The sequence below is a fragment of the Chionomys nivalis genome, chromosome 1 (assembly GCF_950005125.1).
Source record: "Chionomys nivalis chromosome 1, mChiNiv1.1, whole genome shotgun sequence".
In the NCBI taxonomy this organism is placed as follows: domain Eukaryota; kingdom Metazoa; phylum Chordata; class Mammalia; order Rodentia; family Cricetidae; genus Chionomys; species Chionomys nivalis.
The window spans coordinates 109940096-109963718 of NC_080086.1; the positions used below are offsets into that span (position 1 = coordinate 109940096).

Below are 23623 nucleotides of genomic sequence, written 5' to 3' on the forward strand. Positions count from 1 at the left end.
AAAGGTGGAAGATGTCAACATCAGTGTTTTAAAGCTGTGCTCCGCAAGAAAGGCAACCCTTCAGAGTCTCTTGAGATATTTGACTTGTTTTTAGGATGGTGTTATCAACTGTTCTGAATACTATATAAACCTAGTTGTGCTCTTAGTCCTTTGATTTCTTGTCTGATTTTTATCAGCTTAGCAAATTAACCTTGCAAATTAAAATTTTAAGACATGGATTAATACAGAATGAAAATTTAGAAAGCCACTTCTAGATATCCTTTTCCTATATGGACTGTTTTTATATTCTGTTGATGTTTGTTTTTATTTGTTTGAGAGCGTTGATGTTTTTCGAGAGTTGGTTGTTGGCATTATTAATTTATGATCTCATACTCTAATAGAAAAAGAAGGAGTGGGCCTTTGATCTCCGGGTTTTTGGTTTTGACCCTGATTCTAGTTTAGAAGTAGTGATCAGCTTTGTTACTCCAGTGGAAATTTATTCAGAGTAAGATGTGAATGACATTTTTTGGCCCCTAGCCTGAGTTATTAATAAATTGTCAGTATGTAAAATGATTTCCAGATCTTAAGTTCACTGAAGCTCTAAGGTTAACAAAGCAAAATTTTCCTCCCAACTTTTAAAAACTCTCCTTAATATATCAATAGTTTGACATTTGAAAATTCAGAAATATTCAAATATTTTACTTGCTTCTAAAATAAATTTACTTTCTTGGCTTGAAATTCTGTATTCACTTTTCTCTTCAGAAACGAAAACCATATAGTTTGCTTGGCTTTGGAACTGAGCGACTTTTCTGGGTATTCAGATCCCGATTGTGATGTGAAGTTGAGGAGATATTGCGGTCACTCAGCAGAACCATTGACAAGATGTCCATATTCATGCTCGGTTGTCGTTACAGCAAAACGGAAACGTGAGAGGCTCAAGATTTGAAGCTGAGTACAGGAACTAGGATCTCTATCCAAACTTTCAGTTCACACGTGTTCTTTCTGACAGGAATTTACTGCCTGTAACTGATCAGGCAATATGATCTTACAGAAAGTTTCACAGAATCCCTTCTGTAATTCAGCTGACTTGCTGAAGCCCTCCCCTGGAACCAGATATGTCCTAAAGCAACCCACCCTGATGCAAGACATCTTAGGGGAGAAAAAGTCTCTTTTCCGCTTACAATTCCATGTTGCAATCTGTTGTAGCAGAGAAGTCACAGTGGTTGAAGCAGATATTATCGTATCTGTAGTCAAGAGAAGAGCGAAACAAATGCATGGAATCTTGCTGACTTATTTTCCCATAGCTTTCTCCTCTCTTGCTGTTCAGGAGCCCCCACCTGGGGAATAGTGCCACCCATAATAGCTTAGTTAAGACAGTTCCCCTCAGACGTGCCCTGATCTAGATAATTCCTCTTTAACACTGTCTTCCCAAGTGATTCTAGGTTGTGTCGAGTTGAAAGTTAAAACTAACTAGCGCGTTAACCAATGTATTTGAAGAGCAGCTATAGATACACAGAGCTTAGCAGGTTCAAGGCTGAGGTCAGTCCAAGGCTTGTCTCCAAGGTGCAGGTCTGTTTAAGTTGGGAACTGACGGCAAGGAGGCTTGATTGGAACTCCCATAGAAGCGAATGTGCTAAGCTGAAGCTCTGGAAACAGGAGATTTTCACCTGTCTTTCCTGTGTGTGTTCACCAAATGGCCAGATGCTAAGCAGATGGATTCTGCTGTATCATGGGTTGTTGTGGGAATTCATTCAACAATAGCCTTTGGGGGTACCTGACTTAGGAGAATGGTCTTGTCTTCAGTCCACTGAGACCGGAGACCCCTGTGGTCGCCAAAGGCTAAATTCATTCTCAAGGTGTCTCTGAGTTTCAACGACTCCGCGTGAACTCACACCCACACCCTCACCCAGACAGACAGGACAATGGGCGTTCCTGGTATTAGATGCCTCAGCTTTTATGTTATCCAGATGAGGGTGTTGAATCCTTTATTGGTCTGATGCATTCTTAAGGTCAGGAACCTGCTTTTCTGAGCTGCTTTAATTTGTTTCATCCACGTGTTCCCAATCTACTCCAGTCAGCTCATAGACGATGCTTCTTACTTTGCATGGATAGTTTATCAGTCTGCCTTGTTGTTGATTCTGGGCAGTTAATTATATCTACATGTTCAGATGTGTTACTGAAGTGTCGTCCTGGCTCATGCATTCAGGATGGAATCAAACATTGTTTCAGAAGGAAGTCAGCTAGGACATGGCAGAGCCTGAAAGCTACCGAGCCACCCAACACGAAGGAACTTAGAGCACAGCATAACCTTCCGTTCATAAATTGCCACTGTCAAGGTGTCTAGCACTCATCAAACTACTAGAAGTGACTGAACAGGAAGATGTAACCTGGAACCTGGAGAAGGCAGTCACGGTGGACTAGAAATGACTGAGATGATACAGATACAGACAGGGATGTCCAGTGTGCTCAAGGACTCAAAAGATGGCATGAATGTCACCAGGAAAGACATGGAGAGGAGAGAAGCAAGCAGAATAGTTGAAGCTGAAGGCATAGTATTTTGAGGAAAGAGTTCACTGTTGCTTAAAGGGCATATCTGAAAGAAAAATAAGATTGTGAACTTGAAGGAATATCAGCCACATGCAGAAAGAGACAAGGGGTGGTATGGGCTGAGAGAAAAGGACCAAACCCTCAGTGACACATTTGGGGGAAAAAATCAGATAAACAAATAGATCTGGAATTGGAGAAGCAAAAATAGAGGAGGAAATTTTAAGTGTATTATAGGAAATGATGCCCTGTGGTTTAAGATGATACCACTGAGAAAATGGTCAGATGAATCATTTTGATAAATATACGAGGTATGTGTTTATATACACAAATACATATTTATATTTTGGTGTTAGATATTCATTATATGTAAGGATAATTTACAAAAACAAGACAATACACATTTTTTAAATGGGCAGTATGTTTTTTAACAGAACCATAACAAATAGAAATAAGCACTCTGACCAGGGTACCAGGTAGGCTAACTGCAAATCTTCTCCTTTCCCTCTGCTCCTCCAAATACAATCTCTCAGTCTCATCCCCAACTCTGCAAGAAATTACCTGCTGCAGCCTCTCTTCCCCACTGTCCCCATCTCCAGTGGCTCACACAGATCTTCCCCTCCAAACTCCCCCCCCACCCATTGCTTTGCCACAGCCCCCAACCTCAAAAGTCCTTCTATGGGAACCTGCAGGCCACTATGACCAGGGAAGCAAGTCGGCTAACAACAGATCTTCACCGCTCCCTTTAAAGCCAATCCCCAGTCTCATCCTCAGCCCTGTACCAGACTGTCTGCTATCGCTTCTCCTCACTCTGTCCCCATTCCCAGATGACTAAACAGATCCTGGTGGAACACCCTGCTTTCTGCCTTCCTGTTAACCCCCTCAGCTACTCACCCAGTCCATCCCCATTCCTAAGTGTCAGCTCCCAATACTCAGAAACACGGTTTATCTAGAACTCCAGTGGCCACACCTATTAGGACCCCAGAAAAGTTTCATAGCAGGCAACACTGCCACTACACTCTCTGCTAAGAAACAGAGAAGAAACAAAAACCAAGGAGCCAAGCCCTTACCCAACAAAGTAGAGGACAGATAACAGCACCTTGAATTACAGTCTTCCCAATCCCAGATGCTTATTTGCCCCTGTAAAAACACAATAATGGCCAGAGAATATGTCTCCACTGGAGATTAGCAACCCTGCCATGGCAGGCCCTGAGTATTCCAACATAGCTGAGGCACAACCTTTATGAATATGATGGAGATCCTTAAAGATTGAAATGAATAAATCCCTTAACAAAATTTATGAAAACAAATTTTCATGGAAGGAGATGAATAAAACTGTTCAAGGCCTGGATGATGTGGGATGCCCCTCTGTCTGCTGTGAATATGTTTTCTTACCACTGGTTAATATAGAAGCTGATTTGACCAGTAGCCAGGCAGAATAGAGCCAGGCTGGAAATCTAAGCAGGGATAGAAGGAGAAAGAAGGTGGAGTTGGGAAATGCCAGCAGCCACTTGGAGAAGTGAGATGTGAGGTAACAAGCCATGAGCCTTGTGGAAAAATATGAAATAATAGAAATGGGTTAATTTAAGTTGTAAGAGCTTGTTAATAATAAGCCTAAGCTAATAGGTCAAACAATTTGTAATTAACATTAAGCCTCGGAATGGCTCTTCAAGAATTAGCAAGCAGGAGAGAAACCTCTACTTACACCTGAAAGTGGAACTAGAATCAGTAAAGAAAACCTAAAACTGAGGGGAATCTGGAAATGAAAAATTTAGAAACTCAAGCAGAAACCACAGAAGCAGATTTCACCAACATAATCCAAGAGATGGAAGAGAGAACCTCAGGCACTGAAGACACGATAGAAGAAATGGATACGTTGGTCAAAGGAAATGCTAAATCTAAAAAATTCCAGAAACAAAACATTCAGAAAATCTGGGACATTATGAAAGAATTAATAGGAATACAAAAAGGAGAAGAAACCCAGCTCAAAGACCCAGAAAATATTCTCAACAAAATCATAGAAGAAAATATTCCTAACCTAAAGAAGGAGATGCCTGTAAAGATACAAGAAGCATACAAAACACCATATAGCCTGGACCAGAAAAGAAGGCCCCCTCAGCACATAATAATCAAAATGCTAAATGTACAGAATGAAGAAAGAATATTAAAAGCTGAAAAAAAACTAAGTAATATAAAGGCAGACCTATTAGAATTACACTTGACTTCTCAATGGAAACTCTCATAAGCCAGAAGGGCCTGGACAGGTGTCCCACAGACTCTAAGAGACCATAGATGTCAGCCCAGACTACTATAACCAGAAAACTTTAGAGAAAATAAGATATTCCATGATGAAGCCAAACTTAAGCAATATTTATCTACAAATCCAGCCCTACATAAAATGCTAGAAGGAAAACTCAAACCTAAATAGGTTAACTATACCCAAGAAAATACAGGAGATAAAGAATCTCAGAACAGTAAAATCAAAAAAAAGGGAAGCATACACACACACACACACACACACACACACACACAAATAACTAAATAAGTAAACAAACAGGAATCAATAATCTGATCTTTGATATCTCTCAACATCAACACTCTTAATTCCCCTATAAGAAGACTCATACTAACAAAATGGGCAGTAAAGCAGGATCCATTTTTCTTCTGCATCCAAGAAGCACATCTTAACAGGGATAGACATCACCACAGGGTAAAAGGATGGAAAAGTTATTCCAAGCAAATGGACCTGGGAAGCAAGCTAATAAAGGCATTTTAGTATGTGATAAAATGGACTTCAAACCTAATCAAAAGAGATGGGAAAGGACACTACATACTCATCAAAGGGAAAATCCACCAAGATACCATTTCAATTCTTAACACACTTTGTAAAAGAAGCACTAGTTCAGCTTTAATCCCACATTGGCCCTCATACACTGATTGTGGTTTGGTAGTGTGAATGTAATTGGCCCCCAAAAGCAATAAAGCATTTCTGCACAACAGACCATATGGGAATATATATAGCAGTTTAGTTTGGATTAGCCCCAAGCTGGAAACAACATAACTGTTTCAGAAAATATGGAGGACTAAATTATGTTCTCACATGTAAGAATACAGCCTGGCAGGAGACAAAAAGATGAATCTCTGATCTCTGTCCAATATATGATTCCCACTTATTTTATGGTGTATCAAATAAAGTAGTTAGGAAAGGTTGGACTCTTGTGACTTTCACTTATGTAAAATTCAGATACAGACAAAACTGATAGAGAGAAATCAGTTTGATGCTGCAGATGAGCAAACTAGAAGTGTTTAAAGGAGATGGGACTATTGTACGAACTTCATCGACAAGACAGGTAAATTTGAGAAGCAATATTTAAATAATCGGAAATAAAACTAGGTAATAAAATGTAGAATGCCACACATACTGTTTAGATGGAAAAGGAGTACTACACACAGGAGATCCATTTCATTTTGCTTTCGTAAACTGAGGATGTACCTCTCTACCCAAAAGTACCATTGACGGTTTTGGGGATGGAGTTTCCCATAACTTTATTCTTACTGATGCTCCTGTGTCGGACCACAAAGAACCAAACTGTTAGCTTCCAAGGAAAACAAGCAAGACTCTGCCATGGCTTTAGTTCAGTTCCCACTTTTAAAATAAATTACATATTTCAAACACACCAGCTGCCAAAGTGCATCTATACTGTTTAATTAGACAGCTCTATACTTTGCTAAATGAGAGTCTTTCCCCTGAATTACTTGGTCATTCCTTCTGTTTTTAGTGTGCTTCCGTCACCAGGTGAAATGGTGGTATGGATGTCCTCAACATTTCCCATCTGAAATACGTGATGACCACAGACAATCAGATGAGGACCACTGCTGGTGAGCTCACCTGGACTTTGTCCATGCTTAGGTTTGCTCATCCAGAGGCAAGAGAATGGTCCACTCTAGCACCAATTCTAATTAGTATTAATAATAAAAACCCAGAGTCAGATATGGGGTTAGTGCTAAAAATCTGAGGGGCAAAGCATCAGTCACTAGAGCAATTTTTACCTCTATTGCCGAGACCAAAGGGGCGATCCTGTCCTCAGACCGCATCTCCAGACTCCCTCTGTCTCCACCAAACCTCAGACTGCCCTGAGCTCTTGCCTTTTTCCTCGTTATATTCCTCTCTCTGCCCAGCCATATTCCTTCCTGTCTCCACCTCCCTAGTGCTGGGGTTAAAGGCATGGGACTCCCAAGTACTGCGATTAAAGGTGTGTGCCATCACCGCCTAGCCTCTAGTGGCACACCTCTGCACTCTTATGTTCAGGCAAGCTTTATTTGTTAAAACACAAACAATACCACTGCAGTCTACCTTCTCCAACATGCTGTGGAGTTCAAGAGTTGCATGCATCCTAGTATGACAAAAAGACACATTTACACTGGGAATATAAAATGTTGTATAGGAGCAGGAATATATTGCTGGACATACTAACTCAATTTCTGTGTTTTATTTGTGACAGCCAACCATCTCCAAAATTTCTGATGAGAAAAGCCAAACTGTATCAAATTTTATATCTATTAAAGACAATTGTGAAGTATATCTTTTGTTCATGCTCAAATTCAATTTTTATTAACACTAAGGCGATGTAATTATGAGGAGAAGATACTTAGTGAGGAGAGAAGGCTAGTCAGCATTCATCTAGGATCCCAAGATCCGATATTCTCATAATTCATGAGAGTTTGAGTGTTTAGTGTTAGCATCTGCAAGGTTTCACAATTTAAGGAAACAGAGATGGGTGATCAATAAATGAGGCCTCGAAGTCATTCTCTTTGGTAACTTTTGACTTTAAATACTTAATCATATGAGAGAAGAATGAAGTTGAAATACATTCGGACTTGGATTTTTTTTCCCCTACTGCAGTATTATTTTTTTATCTTTCAGTGAATAACCCTATACCTTCTAATCTGAAATCAGAAGCAAAGAAGGCTGCCAAGATATTAAGAGAATTCACAGAAATAACTTCCAGAAATGGACCTGATAAGATTATTCCTGGTAGGTAAATTTCTAAATATGCTTGTCTTCCACATTGCTTAGCATTTCTCCATAGCTGTCCTATGGAAACAAGCAGACATTTAGACCACGCTCGTCTCAGCCCTCAGAGGGACAGCACTGTGCAGGCATTCTTCCGGTAGGCAGACAAAGTGCTAGTCAACAGAAAAATCCTCCCTCACTTTGCTTTGAGGTGCCAGCCTAAACCCTGGAGTCTCTGCTCCCTTCAGCTTCTGAAAATTCAGTTTTGGGGGAATTTGCAAACAGACTTTCAAAACTACTAACTAACCTCTCAGGTAAATTTTTATGATTTAAGCTTTTTAAAGCACTTCACAATTTTTTTTGCAAATAGGGAAATTATATTTACAAGTAACAATATCTTTTATGTGTATAAGCAAAAGGCACTAAAGAGAATTTGGTCTGTAATTCTAATGAATTCCATAAATTCCTGTTCTCCTAAATGACGCTGTTATTTTTTGTCCACAGCCGTCATCAACAATAGCGTTAACTCCGAAATGATACACAGCAGGTGCTGAGGGTGTGGCTTTAACTCCTGTGCCCACACATGTGCTGGTGTCGCTCACCAAACTCAGATCTCCCCTTGCAACTAAGCAGAGTGAATAACGGTGATGCTGTGCCTTTAGTGGATACGTGTAGTTATAGCTCTCATTTTAAATGAACTCTGAAATGGGAACAAACTGGTTATTGTAAGGAGAATTAGAGTTTCAGTATAAAGTAGTAGTTCAAAGAGATCATGAGTTTAAAAGGAAAATCTTTTGAAACGACGAATCATTTAATTTTGTCATATCCAAAATTTCTTATTAATAATGAATTCAACCGGGCGGTGGTGGTGCACGCCTTTAATTCCAGCACTCGGGAGGCAGAGGCAGGCGGATCTCTGTGAGTTCGAGGTCAGCCTGGTCTACAAGAGCTAGCTCTAGGACAGGCTCCAAAGCCACAGAGAAACCCTGTCTCCAACAACCGAAAAAAAATAATGAATTCAGCTATATACCTCTAATATCAAAGCTCAGTCGCCAGCGGCCCCTCAGTCATTGCTATTTTGTTTGTTTGCAGCCCACGTGATTGCAAAAGCAAAAGGACTTGCAGTGTTGTCTGTGATTAAAGCTGGATTCCTGGTGACAGCCAGGGGAGGCAGTGGGATTGTCCTGGCACGTCTTCCAGATGGAAGTAAGTTGGTACTGGTGGAGACTTTAAATCTTCTGTGCTCTGCATCTGTTGTGGATGCTCTCACAGAGAGCATGTCCTGCGAATCCACCATATGCTTCTTCTCGAAACGTGTAGTGTGTGTCAGGAAGCAAGCCGGAAAGCTAGCCTATGATTATTACTAGGTGGTACTCAAGGTGTATCTGACTATGTTCCATTACATTTTGTAGGCTTTCCATGGAACAATCCCTTGAACATACTACACACATTTCTCTTGTTGAATGTGAGTTCTTGCTCCTCAATTTTGTGGAAAAGCCAGTTTCTTCTGTTTGTGAAAATAATCTGTAAACTTCTTTGCTTCTCTGGAAGATAGTGACGTGTGAAGAACTACCCCTCTCCTCCTAGCAGAACCATGTTATAACATTGCTTTCTAGGCTAAAAGCTGTTGTTTTATTTGTCAGAGACAAATCCAAAATGCATTTGCTAAGAATCCTAAGAACCAATGCTTGATATATATATGTATATATATATAATACTTAGTTACATATCAGAACCAACTAAAGTGCCTTTTCAGCTCGAACTGTGCTGTTCCTCATGTAAGGGAACACATTGTTCTATCAGTAACTGTTTTAACAGCAATTATTTATACTTTCAGGTATTGGTACACATGTCCCTGGGTTGGAGGCATTGTTTCTGCAGAGACAGTGGGGTTCTCTTCCAACAGTCATAGCTATTTTCATAGCTCAGGGTGGCCTTGGGTCTTAGGGTTCATCGTAACTCCAGTGCTGTGGCCAACAGCCACTTTTCTTTTGCTGGCTCTTTAATAAAAGGCCTTAACCACTTCAGTTAGTTTGTTTTTTTAATTGTCACATTTTAAAATAATAAAATCTTAAATATTTAAAGATTGGAAAATATGAAGCTCTTTTTTTTTTTTTTTTTTTTTTTTGACATATTGCCCAAATGCTCAAGGATAGACGTCTCAGCAGTGACACCAAACACAGATTTGGCACCTTCTGAGAAAATCCCTGTTAGAGGAGGCCTAGTCTCTACAGGACGGCTCTGCAGATTTATCTGCTATCCACTGACAAGACAGCTTTGTCGCTAAAAAGTGAGGGTCTGCCTCTACCATCCTCGTCACTCGTGCTCCCAACCACACTCCGTTTTTCTATTATTTTCAGAAGCGAAATTTCTTTGCCCCATCTTCCAGAACAGCTACTATCCACCTGCTGAGACTAGCCGAAAGGTTGCCCAAATAAGGCAGGCAAGTTCCTGATCCCAGAGAACAGGTCTGGAAGGAAGGCATTTCTCAGCATAGGCGTGGAAAGCAGCTTTGGGAATTTCAGGCACTGGATCCTATAATCAAAACTCTTCAAACACTGGCAGGTTAATTCTACACGTATCCATAATTAATGCTTGCCTAGGATGTGCTCCCTTGCAAAGGAAGGTCAGCACAGAAGAAGTGTCATTTATAAACACTCTCAATACCAAAATAAAAATTGTTTTTCTACATTTGTTTCTTTACAGGAAAAGTAAGTCACATCAATCCTAAAATTCTAAGTCAAATTTCTGTGCTTAGTTTACAGTTATCAAGGAAACTTCTTGTGCACAGAGGAGGCGAAACCAGTAGTCATGGCTACACAGTAGAGTTGTGTGACCCATCTCTGGTAGTGATTGAGACAAACTCTTGACTCTTGATCACTTCTGTCTATGATACAATTGTGACCCAAAGCTTGGCAGTTAAGTTTTAAAAATATTGATAGTAGAAATTATCAGATGTTGTATATGTTAAGTGGATAATAGGATCACAATTTAGTTTAATATGATTTATTAGGAAAAGCATGTGACACATGAATTTGTGAGTATGACAATCTTGGTTAATACTTAATATTTAAAAAAAAACCTTTAAGTTTTAAAAGATTTTAAAGTACAAGATCTATGAGCCTTTCGAAAAAATATTTTTCTTCATATGACAGATGTTTTATGTTACAATGTTTTTATCTGTTTTTGTCAGAATGGTCTGCACCTTCAGCCATTGGGATTGCTGGCCTTGGTGGAGGATTTGAAATAGGAATAGAGGTAAGTGGGCTGTCAACGCCATTGTCACGATCCCCAAAGGCTGTCCAAATACAGCACGATGGAACTAAGGCTTCTTTGTGCTCTTACTTTGCTTCTTACACCTGTGGAAGGTTGCCTCCCTCTCCCTCTCCGCTCCTCTTCTCTCTGTCCCTCCCATTCTATGAACTTGTCTGTCTTTGGTCTTCTCTATAAACTGTTGTATATATTCAAGTCAACATAAACACAAAGCCTTTGAGTTCTGCTTTTCTGGGTTTTATCTGCACCATGTACAGCACTTTGAAACCTTGGAGGTGGTGTTCCCAGCAGCTGTGGCCCCCAGTTCCTTCTCCTGGTAGTTTCCTTTCTGTAGGTCAGCTACCTAGACTTCCAGTCCTGATGTCACTACCCCTCTTCCTTAATATTGCCTGTGTACATACAGATAAACCTTTAGGATTTGTAAGTTTCCAAATAAACCTCAGAGAAAATATAAGGTAGTTTTTATGATTTCTACAGCATGTGGGATAAATTGATGTTTTATAGCACCCAAGAGAATTTAGCTGACTGCAATTCTGGGGGTTTTTTTGAAAGGCTTTAGACAGAAAGTTCCTTTTGTCTGTTCCATATATATGCATCCCATTATTATAGGCACCTTTATGTCTTGAGATCAATAATGGTGACCTTGATCTGCAAGTAGTTTAATTCTTAGCTGTTCTTAAGCATACAGTGCCTTTTTCTTGGGATGTTCTGTTCTCTTCCCTGTCACAGAGTCAAGGGGCCAACCTGACCCAGAACAGAATCTCTGGAGGAAACTTTGAGACAAACATGCTTGGGTCTAAAGTGGGTGAGCCAAAACCTCTCTCCAGAAACAGCTTTTCAGTGAGCTAAGCATATGACATTTTTCAGCATTATCTGTACCCAAAAGAATTTAATCTCTATAAAATGAAATGCAGTTACCTACATATCTGTAGCCAGTTTGTGTTTGTCTGCAGATGGGGGCAGACAGCAAGAAACCTTAATAAGTATTCCCCATCTTACAAAGACATCAAGTTGTCGATAATATAATGATTCTATGAGACTTGGAGATCTTGCTCCTTTTTCAGTCAAACTTCTAATATTTTTTTCCCTTTGGCCCTTTTAAAACTTATAGTAGCTATTAAAACATTAAACAGAACACCATGAAACCTAGATATCCAAAGGAATTTGGGAAATGATGTCATCAAGTTGTTCTTTTTCCTTGGTTTGATGTGTACTTATAATTGATAAGATTATCCAGGTTTGGTGCGGTAATAACAAAGGCAGACCACAGGGTTAGGACAGAGGAGTCCCAAGAAGGTAAAAATGCTTATCTCAGAAGAAGCAAGCTTGGAAATGCCTAGAAAGACCTGGGGCAGCGAGGGGGGGGGGGGGCGATGACCAGACAACACATTCATCAATACGTTTATTCAGTGATCACAACATTCCCTTCCTGTTTTCCTAATGGGTAATCTGTTCCAAGAAGTAACAGTTTTGAATGTCAGTATGTAAGGAGATAATGCCATGATTTGTGTTCAGTACATTTAACATTTTCTTTATAGGAAAATGACAGCAAAGTCCAAAGCACTAAAAAATGATACTGCCTTCAGCCTATCTTAGAATAATCTCACTGACAGAGCTCTCACTACAAACTACTGAATTTTTGTCATTGGAATTTGACAGTTGTAGGGGCACCAGCCAACTCAGTCTTTTACAGAGGGAATATTACTGAGCCTTTATTGTCAGAGCTCAGAGTTTAGTCTTCAAACACCCAAGGACAGAGCTTCTTAGTGAGGACTGGAAGATGTTGTGAGAAGTCCCTATATCTGATTTGTGTGGTGAGAATAGCCATACCTCAGAATTAGGTGTGAGAAATGTATGAATTCCTGAAATAACAAGACCAGAGGGACGTCACATAGCTTCCAGACAGAGCCAAGGGGCGGGGGTGGCAGGTGAGGGAGAATGGGAAGAAAAGACAATGTGTCTTCTGTGAGGTGTGAGTGCTGAGTGCTGTGTGACAGCTTTTCCTGGGAAGATGCAATACACATCTACTCGCTCCAAATAGGGAACCCACAACAGACCAAAACATAGACAGCACCAAAGTCCAACTTGGTGAACCAGTGAGTTTTATTGTGGTTATTTCCAGTAACATGGGTAAGGGTTAGGGTTATTACAGGAGCAGAAATGACTCAGAGACAGGTGCGTCATCAAAGTCCACCCCAGCATGGGTGCCAGCTCACAAAGCTGCAGACCTGCAGCACACTGCAGCCTGTAGACAGCTCAGCAGGCTGGAGGGTGCCCTGTGCAGGTGCCTCAGTTGGTCCAAACCTCCTCAAGACAGCTTTTTTTGGTTTTAGCTTTTTTTTTTCTAGGCAGCTGATCTCAAGAGTCTTCTTTGCAGTAACAATCCCACCAGTTGAGAATAAGACCACTACCACAATTTTTGAGCCAAATTTGAAGAAGGGTTTATTAAATACTGGCTAGGAAAGTAGACACTGGCCAGGTTCATACCTAGGATTCCCAGAGAGTGGCCCTAAATTGCATTTAAGCAGAAGCTTATAGAGGTAAAACCCACAAGGCTACGTACTTCTCGCCTCTGTCTTCTTGTCTGTGTACCTTCCACCTACATGTAATCAAGCACATCGTGTGCACTTGGGAGAGCCAACCTTGTTTACTGATGTGAAAATACATGGCTTGTATTATATGAACGACCCCCAGCATTCCGGGAAGTTATCTGTTTTCAGGCAAGAAGGACTTATAGGTTAGAAGCCTTTTTTGTTTTCTAGATCTCTTAAGCACAGTAATTAAAACATAAAACATAACTTAAGCCCTCACAGCAGCTTTTCTCCTCCAAGAGTCTTCTTTGCTACTCATCTTCCTCCCGTTTGAGGCAGACTTTTAAGTTTTTGTTGCTTACTCTTTCAGGGAGGAGCCTAGTGAATCTAATCAGTTTCAGGGACTTCCTGAAGCTACTTTGAGTTGTTTGCCTTCCTGTTTAAGGAGCTTATGGCAGGAAGAAATGTTTCAATGTTACACAACAGGAGCCAAAGGAGGAGTACCCCTGGCTTCTTACTAGTGCTCACAGTTGGGACTGATGGCTAGCTGCCAGTTGTCAAGGGTCACCCCTAAGCCAGACTTGAGATTATAGGAAAACCTTAGCAGCCCAAGGAGCTGACACAGGTCCCGTGTGATTTCACAACAGTAGCTTAGAGAAAGGACACCTTAGAACATATCCCTCAAATTTTACTGTTGGAACTGTCATTTTTTAGCTCTTTTTTTTTTTTTTTTTTTTTTTTTTTTTTGGTTTTTCGAGACAGGGTTTCTCTGTAGCTTTGGAGCCTGTCCTGGAACTCCCTTTGTAGACCAGGCTGGCCTCGAATTCACAGAGATCCGCCTGCCTCTGCCTCCCAAGTGCTGGGATTAAAGGCGTGCGCCACCACCGCCCGGCATTTTTTAGCTCTTATGTTTAAGGATTTATTTAATTGAAAAACTTGTGTCTTTTAAATTAAATTTTTATATAAAACATTCGAACTTTTTTCAGACTCTCCAGTGCTGTCTTAAACTATCTCAATGTTGTTCCGCTGCTCAGCCTTCCTCAGGAAGACTTTTCTGCTTTTATTTTCAGCTATAGACATATGTGCCCTTGACTGTTGACTGTTTTACTAGTGGCATCACAGAAAGGACACAGGATCAGCCTACTCTTATTTCAAAGACACCAAATACCAAGCAGATGTAAATTAGAAGAAGATTGACTTTCTTAAGTAGACTCTCAGAGCTGCTTTTACCTTTCTTAACTGTCCTGAGCTGTTCTAAGTGTGAGGTAAAAAGTCCACACTCGCTTCCAGGTTTGAAAAGCCACCAAAACTCCCCCGTCCCTGACCTTGAAAACCCACCAATCCCACTGTGGAAATCTCCACCCTGGAAAATGCCTCCTCCAAGAAACCCTATATTAGCCTACCTCCTGCTCGGTCCCCTGCTGCTGCTTTCTGGATCAGAGGCAGCCACTCTCTTGTGTCTTTCCCAGGAAGCCTCTTGTGTGAGGCTTGTTGTATGGCGTGACTTTGTGATATTTCTTGGCTCCATACTTCCAAGATGCCTTTTTCTCAGAACTGCAACACTGCTGTTGGGGAAACCTTTTCCCTCAGAGATAGAACACTTATACTAGACAGTACACAGCAAATAGTATAGCATTTCTGGGAAGAAATATACATTTTTTGAGTGTGAATGTGCCAAACAATGGAAGGTTGTTATCTCCAGGTGCCTGTGATACACGATTATATAATCGCTGTAGGAAGAGCTTAAATTTGCACAAGGAAATGAGGTATAATGGACAGGCCTGTAATCCCAGCATTTAGGAGACCAAGGCAGGAAGATTGTAAATTCAAGGCCAGCATTGACTGCAGAGTGAGACTCTGTAGCAAGCAAACAAGCAACAATAAAGAAACGATAAACCATCCTGTCATTTAACACTGCCATTCTCAGAAGTTGTCCATATGTCAAAGAAGAAGAGTGGTTGGTATAAGTGATGGCACAGAAAAACTACCAGCTAGACCACTCCATGGGCAAAAAGAGTTATTGGGGATCAAGCTGTCAAGACCCAATCTGGGCTAGGGGATCAGAGAGGTGAGAAAAATTCTGGAAAAGCAAGCATATTTTGTATGGTAGTCAGCAGATTGATTCAGGCTGTCTGGGTAGACTAGGTGCCCTTGACCAGTGCAGTTGACCTTTGTGGGAGGTTAAGGGAAGTTCCTGGAGGGTTAAGGGTAGGCTTTAGGGGGTCTTCTTTCCTGGTAAACAGAAACCCCACCTTTAGACTTTCATCATTCTGTTTACCTGGGCAAAGTCCTTCTGTTTAGGACAGTGCTACCCCTATTGAGGGTGGGGGAGGGGGATTTTGGACCTAACAATTGGCAAGAGTTGAGAAGACGCCTGCATGTATCAAGAACCTTTTTATATCATGAATGTTTCTGATGCTAAGATTTTTCTGTACATCAAATGAAACATTGATTGGAAAACATTTATAAAAATTTAAAGAACTATACACGTCAAGGTATCTAATAGGATCTGCTTGGCCTTGATGTTTCACTGTTTTATGGCCATATAGGCCTTACAAATAATTTCTTTTCCTCAGACAGTGGAGGATAGCTATGTGGACACACCACCTTTACAGAGAAGAACATGGGCTTGCACATCTATCGGCATCATTTAGTGGAGTTCATACCCAAAGAGTTCCCATTTTGAGCCCATTTCTTAGCACCTGTCAGTACAGATACAGATGATGTGGGTATCTGATCCTCCTGACAATTGGGTGCGGAAGGTTCTGTGCTAAGACTTCAGGGTAGCAGATTAAATCAGTATGCCACCTAATGTATCACCCTAAGGGGGAGGAAAACAGGATCAGCACTGTGGTCTCCAGTGAGGCCTCACACATTATGGGTGATGCTCCTTTTCTTGTCTAACTATGGCCATTATGAATTTGAAAAACAAACTCTATATTGTATTGGCCTAACCAGTCACTTGAACCTTATTCTAGTTTCTATTCTTATTTAGAGAAGAAATAACTCACTACCTTAGGTATTATTAATGGAAGTCAGCTGACACCATTCAAACACCCAACATGCAGTGTCGGGGTGGTTAAGTGTGCAGCCACTCAAGGAGTTAGGATAGAAATCATCTCTGAATGAAGCCTGACATGAAGTCCCCAATCTGCATTCTATGAAACTAGATTTTTTTAGAAGTTTATTTTGAGATCAAAGCACATTCTGTCTTCACCTTCTTGATCTGTTCTGGTTATCGGTGTGACAGTTTGCAGATAGAGCAACTGCTAATGTCTCAGCTGTATTGCCTGTTGTCAGAAGGGCTGAATGGCACACAGGTCATTGCCACCATTACCTGTACAAGGCTGGATTCTGGCCTTATCTGTTCAAAGTAATGGTATCTCTTCATATCTGGCTTTCCATCGACGTTGAAAGTTTACATTACAAATGGGACAACTGAGTTTAAACCAACGCGTACTTTATGCAATATTTAGGTCTGGCTGTTTTATTAATGAGGGGAGCTCCTGTTTGTTTGCTGAGATAGTAGACTTGCTAGCAGCCTGGAATTTGATTTGCAGACCAGAATGGCTTTAAACACATGAAGATAGACCTGTCTATGTCTCCCAAGTGCTAGGATTAAAGGTGGACACCAGTACATCGGGCAGCACCGCTGTTTTTAAATGAGCGAGTTTCTACATTTCAGGTGTCGGATTTGGTGATAATTCTGAATTACGACCGAGCAGTAGAAGCCTTTGCAAAGGGTGGAAACCTGACTCTCGGAGGGAACTTTACTGTAGCAGTCGGGCCCCTGGGCAGGTGAGTAAATAGATTCCAAACTCTAAAGACTTAAAAAGTCACAGTTTGGGGCATATTAAGAAGAAATTTGAATGAAAATGAGGGAGCAGGATTTCTACAATTGCCAGATGATGAAAGGTCTCTCAAACAAGACATTTACAAAAATGAGGAAAAAGGAAACAGTGAGTGGAATAAACTCTGAGCCCGGAACACACAAAAAGAAATCAAGTTTTTTACAAGCACAGGCCGTGTTTTTCCATTGAATTGGCATACAGTTTAGTGTAGTTTTGACGAAGCTAAGTGTATGCAAATTTTGTTAACTGAAAAAGGGTGTCGGTGTTCTGAAATTTAAAAAAACAAACAGTTTTTCTCCAACTAAATTAGCATGTAAAATGGTTGAATCTTATTGAGCAGTGTTTTTAACACTGTAACTTTGTTTTCCTTCTCTGTTAATGGAACACTGTTCTTGGGTTAGTAATCAGGCTAGAGATTTAGAATTGCTATCTGTTTATGGAAGTTAAGCTGTAAGCTGTCTGAAAATGTTCTATGGAAGAAGAATCCTTACTCTCAGTGCTCTTGAGATGTGTTTCTCTGGTTGAGAGGGCTAGCTCCCAAATCTCTCTCTCCAGTGCAATCCTACCAGGCCGTCAGCCCTTCTACAGCCGTTCCGAGTGATATGTTCTCCCACAACTGCCTTCTCTTCAAGCCACCCGAAAGCTCTAGACAAAGAAAACCATGGCCTAGGAAGACAGACTCCATGGCCGAGTGATGAGCAGTCATCCTGGTCCATGGCCTGAGAACACAGACCCTGTGGCCGAGTGATGAGCAGTCATCCTGGTCCATGGCCTGAGAACACAGACACTGTGGCCGAGTGATGAGCAGTCATCCTGGTCCATGGCCTGAGAACACAGACCCTGTGGCCGAGTGATGAGCAGTCATCCTGGTTCATGGCCTGAGATCACAGACCCCGTGGCCGAGTGATGAGCAGTCATCCTGGTCCATGGCCTAGGCACACAGACCTTGTGGTTGAGTGATGAGCAGTCATCCTGGTCTGCCCTCTGTTGTAGGAACCTGGAAGGAAATGTGTCCCTGAGGAGCTCTGCAGCTGTCTTCACTTACTGCAAATCCCGGGGCCTTTTTGCTGGCATCTCCCTGGAAGGAAGTTGTTTGATTGAAAGGAAAGAGACTAATCGCAAGTAAGTTCATGCAGAGTGACTTCGACTGATATTTTTTAAAATGTGTGATGAGAAGATAAGACTTCAAAATTTGTCATAGTTTGGGAGTTTATGAGTACACTTATATAATCATTTAAATGCAGCAAGGTCTATATTTAAAACTTTTAACATGAAATTAGTATTTCTTGGGACCGGGGAGATGGCACAGTAGTTAAGAGCACTTGTTGCTCTTACAGAGGACCTAGGTTTGGTTCATAATCTTCAACCATAATTCCAGTTCCAATGAATAAATCCCATTTTCTTCCTTTGAGGGCACCAGTGAGCATGTGATACACAGAGCTACACAGGCAAATACATAAAATATAATAAGATAAGTCAAAAAGTAGTATATGCTTGTGAAAATAAATCAGAGAAAAAACAAGCAAAACATTACATTTTTCTTACTAATACTTTCAGCTACCCCCTGTTCCTCCTTCGTGTTCTTTTGCCAGATAAGATTGCAGTCGTGACATGTATTAATTGTAGCTATGTTGTTTTAGTTTTTTTGCAGAGGAGAGGGCCTTGACATTATAATGAGCACAGCCATAAATTGATGGCCGGGAAAATTCAACTAGGTAACAATATGACATTACCAAGCCTTATAGTGAACAAAGCAGATAGTCTTGTGGATCTGTTAGAAGTGCCTCGCTGTGAAGGAGGATTCCTATCACCAGACTGTGGGTTTGTCTTCTTCCATACAAAATAGAGACGAATTTTGATTCAAAACCCAATTTGATTTTTGACCTATTTGTTGCCATCTCAGAGCTTCTTTAATCTCGTGTCTGGATAGTTTTTCCTCCAGTGGGTTTGAGAAATCACACCAGCAATACCAGAATCACACGCCCAAAGGAGCCAGTGTCTTGGTGACACACAGGGCCCTGTCAGTAGGACTAATATTGCAATGAAGGAGTGAATTCCCACACAAGTTTTTCTAAGAGTAAAATATCATACTGCTATCCTACATATAAATCAGAGCTAGTCTGAATGAGGGAAATGATGGTTTGCAAAAATCTTTATCTTATAGAAGCAAGAGTGATGTGTCTGTCCACTTTCATGAACTTGAGAATGCTTTGAGGAACTCGTAATCGTAGGTGTTTGGCAGTCTTCTCTCTAAAGCTCAGCTAAATCCTTGGTAAACTACCGCCCATAATCCCTTTAAAGAACTTCAAGTCTTTAAAACGCGCAAGGCAGATTTTTAATTTTGATAAGAGCAAGCATTTTAAAGAAATCATAAAGCCATGTATAGTAATTATTTTGTAGAAAAGCATGAAGATAAATCTTATGAAAATATCTGTACTTTATGTTTATGTATTTCCTTATAAATGTGTGTGTTTGTTGACATCTTTTTTATGAAGAAAAATATATATCAATATTTATGTTCGTTGATTTAGAACGTGAGCTTGGGGTGTATCTAAGGATTAGACACGGGGTAAGTCTTGTGGTATCTGATGGATTTCATAAGAGTAATTCCCCATTTATGATTTATGTGAATGTCCTATGTTTACCCCCAAAGCACATCTGTATATGTTACAGACATGTTCTTAATTTTGTGTTTACTAGGTTTTACTGTCAGGACATTCGAGCTTACGACATTTTGTTTGGAGACGTTCCACAGCCTGCTCAAGCTGAAGATCTTTATGAAATCCTCAATTCCTTTACTGAGAAGTATGAAAATGAAGGGCAGCGCATCAATCTGAGGAAGGCAGCACGGGAGCAGAAGAAGGTGCTGTCGAAAGGCTTCCTGTCTGTCTCCGTGAGCTTGAGGCGTTTCAGTCTTAGGACCCACTATCTCTGATATCAGGCTCCTGTTGATATACTGAGCTTCCTTTATGATTTCTTTAAGTAAAGTCCTCAAAAATGCCCCAAAGTTTTGACATTGTACATATTTTAAGAATAGTCTTCTATAATCATATGTCTCTTAAGATGAAGTCTGGTAATGTTAGCGAACCAATACCAGCTGGACCTCTCTTCCGTTGGTCTCCACTTGAGCCCTGTTGTGCAGAGTGAAATTGAAGTATAGAGTTGAAGTTATCACCGCCTTTCTCTGCTGACTGTTCCCGTGACCATATCACTGGACTTTCAGCCCCTGGAGACCACATATAGATGTCCGAGGAGGAGGGGGCTTAAGTGCAATCGTGACTAGATCATGCATGAATGTCAGAGGGAATAGGTCTCAAGTGCAAGCACGAACTGGATGAACCCACAGCAGAGTCTCACATCCAGTCCTGCACCGTACACCTGAGTTTCTGGGAGCGTGGATAATAAACGGAGAGGATGAAACCTGCTCAGTAAACAGGCTAGAGGCAAAAATCATCCTATTCTCATAAATAAAAACAGATTTTTAAAACTTTGTGTATTTATTCATGTGTCTTCCAGGCTAAAGAATTACCTCCAAAACCATCATCAAGACCACAGCAATCCCTAGCTCCCATCCAGCCGAATGGCCCCCAGAGTAAGTACTTTACTGCAGCTTAAATATAACAGTAGTTAAGCAATCTTTAAATATTAAGGAAACAGGTACTATTGTTATATTTCAATATCAAATAGAAGAACTACGAGCATTTAAGAGAAAAATCAGTGTTCAGCTTTTTCTATGCCATAACATAGAGCTTCATATATGAGGTTCTGCTGTTGTAATTTGTGATGACTTCTCTCATTCATAGGATATTGTCTTAAATCTACAATGAAATTTATATTCAAACTTTGAAAATCATATACGACTTGAGAAATAACTCAACAGTTACTAGCACTTGGTGCTCTTGTAGAGGACCCTCATCTCCACTCCTAGGACCCACTTGGCGGTTCAGAACCATCTGTAGCTCTAGTTGTGTGGGATGGGGCACCCTCTTCAGGTGTCTGCAGACAATGCCCATGTGTGGTTCACATGCACACAGGCAAGCCATTTATATAGATAAAATAAAGATAAAAGAATCTTTAAATGTCCAATTTATTTTTGCTGTATATTCCTAGGAGTACAGGGTCTCCATGAAATGTTTTTAAGCTAGGTGAAATTAGATTTTATAAGCATTCAGGTTTCTTCTTGTATCTGTTTTAATTTAAAAATATTTTTTAAGGCTTTCATATATTAGCACTGTCTTTATGTCATTTCCACCCTTTCTCATCTCTCTAATTCCTCCCAACTCCTTTTCAAATTTATAACCTCTTCCTTTTTAGTTTTTTGTTTATATATATATATATATATATATATATATATATATACAGACATGCACATGCATATATATGTGCTGTGTCTATGTGCAGTGTTTGCATCCCTTCTATTATTTCCATTGTCTATCTCTAGAATCACTCCATCCTTTCTTCCATGATGTTCTCTGCACCTTGTTGGCAGGGGTTGCATTCTAGATAGCGACTAAGATCGAGTACCCAACAGTCAGTTGTTGTCTGCATTTTGACCAGATTAGAATGAAGTGTCCTTTTTCTCTTCTAATTAATTTGTTTACAGTCTATTCTGTAAGAGATTAGGATAGTAGCCCCCTACTTGCTTCCTGACCCCATTTGCTTGGCATTGTGTCTTCAGTCTTTTCTCTTTAAGGCAGTACCTATCTTTGAAGGTAAAATGAGTTTCTTATACACAGACCAATGGGTTTTCTCTCTTAATTTATTCACTAACTTGTGTCTTTTGATTGGAAAGTTGAGACTGTTAGTGTGTAAAGTTATTGTTGAAAGGTGTGTGTTTGTTGCTTTCATGTTATTGTTTATGATTTTCCCTGTTTGTGTACTTAGCCCTGCTTTGTATCTCAGGAATTTCAGCTTCATTTGTTTTCTTTCTCTAGTGTCCTGGCTATACTTATTCCTCACTTCAATCCAAGATATTGCTTCCCATTTTTATATTCTCTGTCTGACTGGTTTGGTAGACATTAATTCTTTTAGTGTGTTTATATCGTGGAATGATTTTCTCTTCTTTTTTTATTCTTTTTTAATTAAAATTTCCACCTGCTCCCCGTTTCCCATTTCCCTCCCCCTCCTCCCACATATTGCCCCTTCCCCCCACTCCCCTCCCCCTATCCCCACTCCTCTTCTCCTCCCCCCCACTCCATTCCCCCTCCCTCTCGATACTAAAGAGCAGTCCAAATTCCCTACCCTGCGGGAAGACCAAGGTCCTCCCACTTCTATCTAGGTCCAGGAAGGTGAAGCGTCCAAACAGGCTAAGCTCCCACAAAGCCAGTTCATGTATTAGGATCGAAACCTAGTGCCATTGTCCTTGGCTTCTCATCAGCCTTCATTGTCCGCCATGTTCAGAGAGTCCAGTTTTAACCCATGCTTATTCAGTCCCAGTCCAGCTGGCCTTGGTAGGCTCCCAATAGATCAGTTCCACTGTCACAGTGGGTGGGTGCACCCCTCGTGGTCCTGACTTCCTTGCTCATGTTCTCCCTCCTTCTGCTCCTCATTTGAACCTTAAGAGCTCAGACCGTTGCTCCAAATTGGGTCTATGTCTCTATCTTGATCCATCGCCAGATGAAGGTTCTAAGGTGATATGCAAGATATTCATCAGTATAGGATAGGGTAATTTCAGGTTCCCTCTCCTCAGTTGCCCAAGGTACCAGCTGGGGACATCTCCCTGGACACCTGCGAGCCCCTCTAGAGTCAAGTCTCTTGCCAACCCTACGATGACTCCCTTAGTTAGGATATATACTTCGCTGCTCCCGTATCCACCCTTCCTATAACCCAACCATCCCATTCCCCCAAGCTCCTCCCATCCTCCCCTTCTCACGTTTCTCACCTCATTTCCCCTTAGCCCCATGCCACCTCACCCGCAAGTTCCCAGTGTTTGCCCGGCATTCTTGTCTACTTCCCCTATCCAGGCAGATGACTATACGTTTTTCTTTGGGTTCACTTTCTTATTTAGCTTCTCTAGGATCACAAATTATATGCACAATGTCCTTTATTTATGGCTAGAAACCAATTATGAGTGAGTACATCCCATGTTCCTCTTTTTGGGTCTGGGATACCTCACTCAGGATAGTGTTTTCTATTTCCGTCCATTTGCATGCAAAATTCGAGAAGTCATTGTTTTTTACCGCTGAGTAGTACTCTAATATGTATATATTCCACACTTTCTTCATCCATTCCTCCATTGAAGGGCATCTAGGTTGTTTCCAGGTTCTGGCTATTACAAACAATGCTACTATGAACATAGTTGAACAGATACTTTTGTCATATGATAGGGCATCTCTTGGGTATATTCCCAAGAGTGGTAGTATTCAATGGAAAAAAGAGAGCATCTTCAACAAATGGTGCTGGCAGAACTGGTTGTCAACCTGTAGAAGAAT

General features: G+C 40.8%; 1 protein-coding gene across 1 annotated transcript in view; it reads left to right on the forward strand.

Annotated features, from left to right (window-relative positions):
- The window catches only part of Sh3yl1 (SH3 and SYLF domain containing 1), a 31461-nt gene that overhangs the window by 2061 nt on the left and 5777 nt on the right, over positions 1-23623 (forward strand). Inside the window, exons 2-8 of the mRNA XM_057778670.1 lie at positions 7448-7558; positions 8630-8743; positions 10731-10795; positions 17027-17139; positions 18186-18314; positions 19893-20055; positions 20709-20784. Coding sequence (XP_057634653.1) covers positions 7448-7558; positions 8630-8743; positions 10731-10795; positions 17027-17139; positions 18186-18314; positions 19893-20055; positions 20709-20784 — 771 coding nt within the window. The remainder of the gene's footprint in view (positions 1-7447; positions 7559-8629; positions 8744-10730; positions 10796-17026; positions 17140-18185; positions 18315-19892; positions 20056-20708; positions 20785-23623) is intronic.